This window comes from Ixodes scapularis, unplaced genomic scaffold (assembly GCF_016920785.2).
Source record: "Ixodes scapularis isolate PalLabHiFi unplaced genomic scaffold, ASM1692078v2 PGA_scaffold4__175_contigs__length_147842914, whole genome shotgun sequence".
Taxonomy (NCBI): Eukaryota; Metazoa; Arthropoda; class Arachnida; order Ixodida; family Ixodidae; genus Ixodes; species Ixodes scapularis.
The window spans coordinates 23,898,904-23,911,171 of NW_024609879.1; the positions used below are offsets into that span (position 1 = coordinate 23,898,904).

Genomic DNA, 12,268 nt, shown 5'->3' on the forward strand with positions numbered 1-12,268 from the left:
CGGGGTACTGCAGCCCATGAGGCGCACCACTCCGTGGCATCGCAGCGCAAGCGCAGTACCCGGTTAAGGAGACTGTCCGTGGAGACAACTGAGACGCGAGGAAGCCGCCTCCCCAACGGCGAACCCCGGAATTCGGACATCTACCGAACCCGCAGAGGAAGTAATAGACGAAACTAACTATGACCTCCCGGGGCCTGCAAACTGAGACTATCGCCGCTGCCTCCCTTGTCGTTTACCTGCCCATTGCCCCTCGAGCACCGACGCACTTACACGGCGAGATCCCCGAGGACGTCGAGGACTGGATCAGTGTTGTACACGTTCCTCAAGAAAAGGAACGAAAGCTCGTTCCTCGTTCCTTCTGATTTTTGTAACGCGTTCCCGTTACAAGTTCCATATGTGAGAAAGGAACTCGTTCCCGTTACTGTTTAAAAAATGGAACGTAACGTTACATATACGTTACATTTGTATTTTTTGCTAATTATCATATTTAGTTAAACCAAGCAGAGTTTTTTTATATTTTTTTTATTTCTGCCGTTAATAGTCAACATACGAGTTTGTATGCCGTGATGGAAGGGCACCCGGAGAAGAAAACACGCGGAAGCAGGGTTTCATTTGTTGAAATATTCATGTTAGAAATCTCAGCTATTAGCCATGTCCATGCTTGTAGTGGACAATTCAGACGAGCCAAATGTACTTTTACCCAAGATTGCTCAAGCGTTTTACAACAAGCTCACACGTTTCAATTTAACAGACTCCCGTGTTGGAGCTTAACGACAGTTGTTTCTCGATGTTGCTGTCCGCAAGACGAGCGAGTAAAGGAGAGGGTCTTTTGAAAAGTCAGTCTTGAAAGCTACAAATACTTCGTTGTGAACGTTGAATTTGCTGTTCAGTTTGAAGGTTGGGGACAAGCCAAGGAATAAAGGTTATTTTTTGTTTATCCTTTAAGGATACAGGGGTGGGTCCGATATCTGGCGATCTGTGATCTTGATGTAATTGTAGGTCTTGATATTGAAGTTCAGAAATGGCAGTAGTCGGAATACGATTTCTGGGTCTATAAGGATTCGTGGAACCAAAGAAAGTAACTGAGTTGAAAACAACCCTCCTTCTTTGTCTTTTCCTACGATTAAAAGTTTTGCTTTTTGTACCGCAGTTTTTGGGCACTCAAAAACGAATCAAGACCCACCAGCTCTCCTGCATCCTTAACTGTTAGCAGGCGAGGACCACACAAAATAATTTTTAAGATGAGTAGCCTAAAGGTTAGCGAGATCCTGCACTTTGTAAAGGTATTGTTTTTGTACTTTCATACTTTCCCTGTTAGAAATCAAATGAAAATAACCCCACTGGACGAAAAAAAGGAACGCCGTTACTCTTTTCGTTCCACTAAAAATGTAACGCGTTCCCGTTCCAGTTCCAGCGATGCAAAATGGAACGGCGGCGTTCCTTCGTTCCTCCTAAAAGGAACGCGTTCCAGGGACGCCGTTCCTTGGAACGCCGTTCCGTACAACACTGGACTGGATCCAACGCTACGAGCGCGTCACACACCGCAACGGACAGGCCGCCAAGCAGTGCCTCCAGAACCTCCACTTCTCGATGGAAGGTACCGCGAGGCACTTGTTCGAGAACAACAAGGCTCCGCTCACTTCGTGGGACATCTGTACCACCGAGCTGAAGCGGACCTTCTCGAGCCAGCACCGACGGCAGCGGGCAGAGGATATGCTTCAAGCACGGATACAGGCCCCCAACGAAAGCATAACCAGCATAGTGGAAGATGTGGTATGCCTAAATGCCCGCGCCGATCCACAAGCTACCAACGAGAAGACGGTACGCTTTCTTCTAAGAGGCGTGTCAAGTGAAATCCCCGGCGGACTTATTCGCAACTCCCCCGACGACCGTTGAAGGAGCCGAAGCAACTAACATCGAGTGGCCGCTAACGGCCCGAGCGCGCCACTACCATAAGCTCAACGATGTTTGGACTCTGGCATCGGCCAGCTCCGAGTTCAGCACAAGAGCCGACGAGCTTCGACAGATCATCCGCGACGTTGTACGCGACGCAAGCAAGAAACTTCTACCTTCTGCCAACCCCTCGGCATCGCTGTCCGTCGCCGAAGCTGTGCGGGAAAGAGCTTCAGAGAGCAATCGAACCCCAGGCTCCTGTCAACCGTGCTGCGCTCGAGCAACCGACCATGAGCTAGGCCGCCATGGCCCGACGACCGCTGCCGGCAACCCTCCAGTATACCACCACGTGGCGCCCCCTCGAAGGGAGGCCCCTACGGCGCATTACGCTCGGCGCACAGAGGAACAAGCTCCGTACGTCAGAACCGAACCCCCGGCAATAAGGAAAATGGACGTATAGCGCACGGCTGACTGACACCTGCTGTGTTACCACTAAGGGGAAGCCAACCACGTCTACCGCCGTAGCTCGTACCGGCAGCTTGGGCTACGTGGCTTCCGCCCCGACGACCCGCGCCCACGCTACGGTGAGCGACCGCGGGATATCGACGGCTATTTACTACGTCCACCCCCTCCGATCCCTGCGCCTCGACATGGGTCCCCGTCGCCCTCACCACGACGTCCAGCTTCGCCGAAGCATAGGCCCCAGCGTGAGAGCCTGTCGCCCCTCGCGTCTCGATAGAGAACGAAGCGCGACAACTTGTGGAGGTGGAGTTATCAAAAACAACTGTCAGAAACATCCTTCAAGAACATCGGAGGTTCCCCACTTTAGCGACGACCGCGACGCTTTCGATCGCGCACTTCGGCAATACTGTGCGAAGAAAACTTGGCCGATAACAAGTGAACGTGGCTGTCGGTCAGCCCACAATGTATCGAGCGGAAGTATCCAAAGCCTCTGGCACGGTGCGCTCCAAGTGGTGATTACAGATCGAGGGTCGTCGTTCTTGGCGTAACTGGTACAAGAACTTTGCCTCTACAACACGAGCCACCGTCGAGCCATTGCGAACAATCCACAGACCAACGGGTTGACGGAGTGCCTAAACAAGATCATCGCCGACGTGATCTTAATGTATGCCGACGTAGAGCAAAGAGTGTGGGATGAGATTTACTGTCTGTAAGGTTCGCCTACGGTAGTGTGGTAGAGGAGCCTACTGCTGTCACACCATACGAGCTTGTCCATGGTCGGAAAGTAACGACGATGCTGAACGCCATGCTGTTCCACGAACCTGAGGAAAACAACAACGGCGACTCTCAGATCGTCACTCAACGGGCAGAGGAAGTCAAACAGCTTGCCAGGCTCCGATTAGAAAACGAACAACGCGTTGATGCTCACTGGTACAACCTTCGTTGTCAGGACACCTACTTCCACTCCGGAAACCGGGTGTGGATATGGATACGGACACGATGACGGGGTCTCAGCGAAAATCTTCTAGAGCGCTACATCGGTCAAAAGAACGTACTTCGCCGCCTAAGGGAGCTCTACTACGAGGTGGTACCCGACGGAACATAAGCACAAATATAGCGTATTTGATAAGCATCCTGACGACGCTGACCGCGACCCGTGACGGCTCATGTCGTTCGACTCAAGCCCTTCTACTCCTGATAGGAGTCTGGATTTTTTGCGTTACGGATTACTCTTCAGGTAAACATTCTTTTTTTTATTTTCCTTGTTTTGTTTGGTGTTGCGTCGGGGAGATGCAACACGCGGCTGTGCCAGGAAAGCACCGTGCCACACAGAACGCTTGGCGGTCGAGGCGACACCTGGGACTGCGGCGGAGGTAGAAATGCCCGTGAATGTAGACTTTCTGAGCCGACGTGGTGAGCAAGGTGGTCGCAGTCCGTTTTTCGGAGATACCGTTGGCAGACGCGACGGTGTAGAGGCGGTGGTTATAGGTTCTGGATGCGGGTGTCATGGCAGATCTTCCTCCCGCAAAATCGTCCGAAACGCTCAGCCGTTGCTGTGCACCGGACCGCGGAGAACGTTCCCTCTGGAGGGCAGGCGATCGTAGTCCATCATCAAGTCTGGGTCACAAATTTGTAGCCCGTTCTTTGTTGAGAGTGGAAGACATGCTATGACCGACTCCGAGCTTAGCCGAAAGCGTTCTGTTTATTAACTCGTGCCATTGAGCTCGTATCGACGAGCAACGCTGTCGTTGTTTATCCGGGGTGTGGCACGCCGATGGACCGCCACAATGATCAATACGGGGACTTCCATTCCACGACTTTTTTTAATAGGCGCGCAACTCCGAGTTTGCTTTAAATGTTCTCCGAACGAGTCTTGAACGAAGAAAATGTCTTCCGTGTTAACATCAAGGAATAGCGTGCCACACCTTCAAACAACCTTAAATCCCAATTGCAGACAAAGAAATTGTTTTGAAAAGCAGAAAGTCAGATAGAATCCAGATAGATTTCCAGTTCATTAATCCAGGTAGCGAAAAGTTGAACTGGGTTTTTCGGTAGGGAATGAACTTTTAACGAGAGATGAAACCAAGCGATTTCTCTCTTGCTATTCGACGTCAGGTTTGGCAGGACTCAAACAAATTACAAGTGCGACGCGGCTTCGACATTTGCTGCAAATTCTGCCTCAATTGGGTCCAGGAGGTCTAAACAGCGCCTAAAAAACAAAGCCGTTCTGCTGCATTTTCTACGTAGCCTTCCGGGAACCGGCGTTCTGGAGGGTTTGGGTACGAGTGATACGTCAACGTAGAGATATGCGCGGGCTCGGGTGAGCCTGAAAGCCCGAGCCTGAATTGGCAGTCAGGTCAGTCATGGGCGAATTACTGGAGACCACGGTTCAGGTTCGGGTCGGGTTCGGGCCGATTCATTCCAAACTGCGTCGGGTTCTGGTCGGGCCTAGCTGGAGACATTGGGACCCGATGGCCCGACCTTGCAAATTATTTCGGAATTGGTGCAAGCAGTAAGATTCAGGCATTAGCAGATAAGAATTCCGAACGAGGAATCACGAAGTATGAACATAGTAGGGTCACTCTATATCAAACGTCCCATACGGTAATATGGACCACCACCAATTTATATGAAGAGAAAAAAGAACCGGGGTTGTTCGTGAGATTCTGAATGAACGTTCGCCAAAATATTTTTTACAGATTTTTTGATCTGGTGAGCGCTTCCTAAAATTTCTATCACTAAGCTGAATGAGGTGTAACTTAATATCTTCCCGAGAAATCGAAGTGAAAAAAGGGGGGTATGCCAAATACTTTTACATACTATACTGAGATAATTATTTTGTATAAAGCCAGCACCTATGTTAAGTAACTGCGGGTATTTATTATGTTGCTGATACCTGTTCTAAAGTAAACAAGCAGAAAATGCTACATGATCAGCATTTATAACAGGAAGCGCTGTCGACCTCATGTATATTTGAACATCTTACATCTGTTCGAATGTTGCTATATTTTACTCTTAAAGCTGTTTGAGAACAATAAAGCGAGCACGTTTACAAAAAGTAAATATCGCGGTCGTTAAAAACTTACGTTTTTTAAAGGTTCAGGTTCAAGTTAAGTGTTAGGTCCTTCGTGACAAGAATATGTAGGACGGCTCGTTAGGGCCTGTAAGGATCAACGAGGGCTCCACGCGTGGGCCGTTAGCACCAGGGAGGCTTGGCTGATAGGAACGCATTGGCGTAAACACTTTCCGTGGTCGGCCACCTCGAGAGACAGGCGTACTTTACGACGTGAGGTTCAGAACGCACGTTTCCTGCCGAGAGAATCGGAGCGTGCGTTTCGGGCCTGGAGAACGCGGTGACTCAGGCCGGCACTGTTTACACAGCGTGTTTACATCGGTGTAGTCTTTCTCGCACGCGTGTGGGGGATCAGGGCGGAACGACAACGTCAGACCGCGTCTGGCAGAATGAATAACGGGATTGCTCACTTAGTCGGCGCTCTCCACACCGGGCTCGGTTGTCCGCTTCGCCTTGCGAGAAATGATTTTGCTTGCATCCGAACCAGCCCGACCTTCGGCCTTTATCAACTATACACGTGACCGTCAAGAAGGGGCATGATGCGATGTGATTGAGTGAGAAATGCGAAGCATTGTCGCAAATGCGGTCTGGCGGAGGCGACGGGCGTCCCTGGTATCCACTACACACCCCTGGAGGCGTGTTGGAAAACTTACAGCGTCGTTGGCAGCTTTGGAAGGCCTACAGGGGCGCGCGTGTTCTCATCTGGGGTCTGGCAAGGGCCGAAATTGACGATACGTCGCCAAGCATGCAATAAGAACTCCCGCAGCACTATTAGTCGAGCATGGCGGCCGCCGGCACGGTCCGCGCTTGGCTACGTCTAGTTGCTGCTTTTTTGATCTACTCGCGCTTGCGTGCCTTGTTTCTCACCGACGCCTCTGAACGTGAACTTCCGGGCTCACCCGGAGAATGAACTGCCGGCCCTATGCGTGAGTAACGTCGGTACCACCGTCGGTTACGCCGTAGCCTCAAGTGCCACTAGGCCTAAAAGCCGTGAGGCGCGGGCCTAAAAGCCCGCGCCTCACGTCTGCGTGACCGCACGTCGTTTGGCTCCTACATGCTGCCGGAGACATTTCCCTAAACCCCGGACCAAGGCACCCGTGCCCTCGTTGCGCCCGGGCCATAAAGGGCAACACAGCAGCACTACAGTGCGACCAGTGCCAACTCTGGGTGCACTGAAAGTGCGAGTACTTCCGCTTTCGGCCTACCGCCGTCTCTCCGCATCTCCCGTGGTATGGTATTGCGGCACATGCCAGCTCCCACGCTTCGACGACGAGCTATTCGCAACAGTAACCCGGCAGTCCCCCACAGCTCCCTTATCCACTACACCTCGCAACCCACCAACAAACGACCCCAGCCTGTCCACGCCACGAAGAAAGCATGCAACGCACCTGAACTTCTGGTACTCTAACGTCTGATCAATCAAAAACGAGCTGCCTGAATATAACACCATGATCGAGACCACAGACGACGCAGTGTTCGTCTTCACTTAAACGTGGCTAGATGAAACGACACGCGACAGCCAAATTGCCAACTCTACCCGTTACCAGATTTTTTGCAAAGACCGCTCTACCTCCCGTGGGGGCAGAGTCATGGTGCTCGCCCCGTCTCACATCTTCTGTCGGCGCCGAGCCGACCTGGATCAGGATGACCTTGATGCTGTCTTCGTAGAATTGTGGACTCTCCGCAGCAAGATCCTTCTGGCCTGTGCTTACATAGCCCCAAGCACGCACTCCTTGAGGTTTGATTCTCTCCAGACTTCTATCGACAGACTTTTGGAACTCAGCACATCTTATGCAAGTGTCTACCTACTAGGGGACTTCAATGTGCAGATTGATTGGAGAGACCTATCGTCACCTATACCCGCGGACCCAGCGCTTCAGCAGCTCCTGGAGATGGTAGAGACATCCGGACTCGTCCAGCTCTGCAGTGACCCCACATATTGTTCAGCTGCCGGCAAGGAATCACAATTTGACCTTTGTTTCACTACAAACCCTACCCTTGTGTTGAACTGTAACGCACAGGGGAGTCTGGTCGGCTGCGACCACAAGGCTATATACATTGGATGTTACACGTCTCTCTCCCGCCAAGGAAATTTCTCTTGAATGATATACTGGTACGGAAAGACGGATCTCTCCCACCTACGCGCGATCCTTCACCTGGCACCCTGGTCGATGGTGCTGTCCGAACCCTCCACCCACGAATGGTACGACCTCTGGACTGATTTTATGACCGCAATCCAAACGGAATGCATTCCTCACTCACCACCCTCAAAGAGACCTCCGTGGATTACCACAGACATTGTAAAACTTGCAAGACGAAAGCGCCTACTCTTCAATCGTGCTCGAAAGCAACACTGTGCATCTAGCTACATCGAAGCAAAAAGTCTGCAAAAGGACATAAAGAGACTGGTGCACAAATCACATCAGGAATACCTCACCAGCATTGCAGCCCGAGCAGCCAAAGAGCCCAAGCTGTTTTAGGCCTATGTCCAATCCCAAAGAAAGACCTCTTCACCTGGCCACCCAGTGTTCAAACACAACCAGAAACTTGCATCAGACCCTCCCCCCCCCCAACACACTATAGCCTCTCTGTTTAGTGAACACTTCTTCTCAATTTGGTCTCCCCACACGACTCCCGCCTCACCACTACCCTGAAAGCCTCTCGTACCTCCCCAAGCCTCACCTTCCCCCCAGCTAATCATGAGTCATCCCCTTCACCTGGAGCCTCTCTGTCATCCCTAGCCATTACCCAACAAGACTTAGAAAAATCACTAACCTCCCTTCGCCCAGCACAGAACCCTGGGCCAGACCGAGTGCATCCTGCTTTTCTTCAGCTCCCCGCCCCTGTATTCAAGCCCATCCTGATCCGCATGTTTCAACGCATACTCGACTCTGGCACTGTACCCCCATTCACAAAGGAAATGGACTTGACACCGACAGCATTGATTCGTATTGCCCCATCGCCTCCATTTCAGTTGTGAGCCGCACACTGGAAAGAATAGTAAATAACAAAATCCTGAACCACCTGGAGGATAATGGCCTGCTAAATCAGCCACAACACGGATTTCAAAGAGGATGCAGCTGCGACACTGCCTTGGCAGTAGCAGTTCACACGCTGAGCTCACACCTAGACTAGTGCATCCCCTGCCAACTGGTACAATGGATTTTTCAAAAGCATTCGATGGCATCGACCACACTCTTCTCTCTAAAAACTCCAGAAACTGGGTATTGAGGGTTCCTTGGCCAACTGGCTAATAAACTTCGTCAAAAATCGAACCCAGCGAGTCGCCTTCCACGGTCATATTGTCACGAATTAAGGCGACGAGAAGGAAAAGAGCAAACTGAAAATAAAGGTTTAATGGGCGAACTTGTGCCAACACATTAAGTAACGAAAGAGCGTCGAAGCGGCAGAAAAGCAGGCGGCGATTCGGCGGCGAATCAGAGAGCGTGAGCGAGACTGAGACTGACTCGACAAGGTCGCGGGCAGCTGCTTATCTACCGTGCGTCACTATCTCGAAAGTTCGGCAAAGAAGGTTCGAGCGTCGCGCGCTCGGGGCGAGGATGAACTGGCACTTTCGACAATAACAAAGCAGAGGGAAAGTTACGTCTGCTGCGAGAATGACCGCGAATCCTCTAGAAGACCGTGACCAAGCGTTGCCTTCTCGGCTCTGCGGGCGGCAATATCTCTTCCCCCTGTACTGTGCTCGGCGATGTGCCGCAGGGCAGTGTGCTTGGCCCTACGCTTTTCTCGCTGTACATAAACGACGTCACCGATGGACTGAAATCTAAGGCAATACCATGCGCAGGCGACCTCTCTCTGATACAAACAGGAATCTCCAAGGATGCAGTCACTTCCCTTCAAAACGACCTCGATGCCTGTTACAGGTGGTACGTGACACAAAGCCTCGCACTAAACCCTACAAAATGCCTTAGCATGACAGTCGGCCTGTCCTTGGCTAAGCCCTCACGCTCCCCACCCCTTGCAATAGGTGGCACCGAACTCTCTCGTGTCACTCACACAAAACTGCTCGGAGTCGCATTGGACGAGCGCCTCGAGTTTAGTCGCCACATCCAAGGAACCGCTTCATATGCGAGGCGGACACTGGATTTCGTCACCCAAATTACGGGCGGCATGCCAGCCGCACCACTGGTGCACCTGTACACGTCGCTGGTACTCCCGCAGCTGGAATTCTGTTCTGCTAACTGGGACCCCCTATCAACAACGCATAAGAAATCTCTCGAGTCCATACAGCGGAGGGCAGCCCTTACGCTGTACCGACGAAATTCCCCCTCGTCACACCACACCACACCACACGGCAGATCATTTTATGTTTGCAGGACTAATCGTTGTAGTCAGTTGGTGAGGTTCAAACGTAGAAAGGTTACACACATATTGATTATAACATTTCGGCAACCAATGTCTGTTGTTTGGTCGCCTTGAGGTGCGAGGTCCTTAAGACTTCATCCTTAATTATGGATAAAAGATCTGCGATAAAGGGAATATACATCGTGCACTTTAGGCAGGTCGGGATGTTATTTTGTTGTCAATACTGGTGGCTAATTTTTGTCCCGAACGACATCTTCTATCAACGGCGAACTATGCTAAAATGAGCAGTAGTGTTTTTTGCATCTCCAGACGCTGTAGTTGAACAGGGCGGCAGTGAATGTCCACAGGAAGCATGGCGCCATGAGCTTGGATGCGTGCCTGTTGATGGGCAGGTAAGCGTGGCCGAGCATCACAACGCTGCCACAGAGCAGGGTGATGTCCAGCATCGCCTGCGCCACAGTCAATTAAAGGTAACTGAGTTTAGCCGTCAGTTGTTATCTGAGCTACAAACAGTTTTAAAAGGACGTTGGAACAATATTCAATTAGAATATTTTTCACTTTACACAAGCTTACTGGCACAAGCGGGACTCAACGACACTCGCATGCAACGCCCCGTGCCAAGCAACTCCTTTGTTGCGGAGTTATATCAAGGACAAAAGCGAGCGTTTTCAAAACTTGATGATGCAGCTGGGCGGTTCGGAGTACCCTCCAGTGACGATGTTTAAATGCAGCTCATAGATTCTTCCCGTAAGCTCTCGATTCGGGCTCGTGATAATCGACAGCTCGACAATTATTCGGGTAGTGGCCCGTGTCCAATCGCTGCAATGACGACAATAGCCGAGCCATAACGATGTCTGGAACTCAGTGCATGGCCTGTGCCTTGCCGGCCCCCGGCGCGTGGCTATGATCAACATTGGAGGCATATAATCGGCTCCGGATCAGGCGGCCGCTTGTTCTGGCTGCGAGTTCAGGAGGTGAACGCGGCTTGTTTACCTTCAATTTTGTTTCTGCAACTTTAATTGCGTATGGTGAAGAACGAACGGGTGTTTTACAAGCCATTAACGTCAACGATCCGTTCTAAGCGGTGTTTGAGCAAATTTAAAAAAATCGTTGCATCGCCCCTTTAATTTTTCGGGGCATGACTGATGAACAATTTCTAAAACACGAGTGCTAACACATTTGGGTTAATATTTACATAAAAGGATGTAAACGATTAAATCATTAAAAATACCCAAACTATGGTATAACTTCACCTCACAATTGACTTTATAACCAAGTGTGATCAATGATGACTTACCCATATAAACAGTCAAATCGCACGTAATTGGTTACACTTCAATATAATGGTCACATAATTTGTTGAAGTAAACTTTACGAATAGCATGATTATGTTTTTTTTTTAAATGTATGTCAAATCGTTAAGCAATTGTTTTAGATACCTGAAACTTTCTTGTATCATTAACGTTTAGCGATACTTTGGCCTTCCAGGCACCAAACGCCGTTGTTCACGGCACTGTTCATTAGAAAATTTAAAGCGTAGTATTCGTAGTTTGATGCTTGTCCCCAGAATGAAGATGCTACAGCTAGTCAGGCTGACAAACCTGGCGGTCTTCCAGAGCCTTCCATATTTTTGAGCTCCTCTGTTTCGGAGCGCACATGTGGTCGAGCTCTTCCTGCGGAACATCTATTTTATGTTCCGCATCTGCTGAAGTGCTTGCAAAATATGTGCTTCAAGTACACTTTTCAAGTTGGGGACAACACGTTAAAAAGCTCCTTCCTAAGGGAAGCCAACAAAAAGGACAAACAGCTTGAAATCCGATTCATCCCCAGGCTCAACGAAAAGCATTTTAATTTGACTTTTGCTCCAAGATGTCAGTGAAGCTATCTGCACAAAGATTCAGTAATCACTGTGCTGCTGCAATGTTCGCCATGGTAACTTTTCAGCAAATGCCAGTTGGAGTTATCCACACGGCACGGTTCATTGAAAGAATGGATCGCCTTTTCGATAGCTTGAACAGCTCACGGAAACGCAGGAAGAGTGCATATGTGTCTGCAATGCACGAAGGCTCTGTTCACAAAGAGTTTCTGAGGGAATGCTTTGTCATGCTGGAAAGCCTCAACGTTCTTGGGTGCCCACGGCAGCCTGATAGAATTCGCGGTTTCTGCTTGACCATTCGATCCGTGATGCTGATTTGTGAGCACCTGACATCTAAGTATGGTTTCAGATACCTTTTTACTCGCCATCTAAACCAAGATGCACCTGAAAACACATTCTCCGTAATAAGGTCGAAGTCTGGTGCGCACAACAATTCCTCTTGCCGGCAGTTTCATGCAGCCTTTAGGCATCTCCAAGTTAGCAACTTGTTTAAACTGTCCGACAAGAGCAACTGCGAAGAGGACATGACAACTCTTTTAGCGGCTCTCCCTGTTGGTCTCCCAGTTCCCTCACCTTCACTTAGTCTAGGAAGCTCCCTTTCACAATGTGCAGCTGACCTCACACCCTGTAGTTATCCC

General features: G+C 50.2%; 1 protein-coding gene across 1 annotated transcript in view; it reads right to left on the reverse strand.

Annotated features, from left to right (window-relative positions):
- Positions 1 to 10,029: 10,029 nt before the first annotated feature.
- LOC8024709 (translocator protein-like) overlaps positions 10,030 to 12,268 on the reverse strand; it is a 41,494-nt gene continuing 39,255 nt past the window's right edge. The window contains exon 3 of the mRNA XM_029993548.3: positions 10,030 to 10,203. Coding sequence (XP_029849408.2) covers positions 10,030 to 10,203 — 174 coding nt within the window. The remainder of the gene's footprint in view (positions 10,204 to 12,268) is intronic.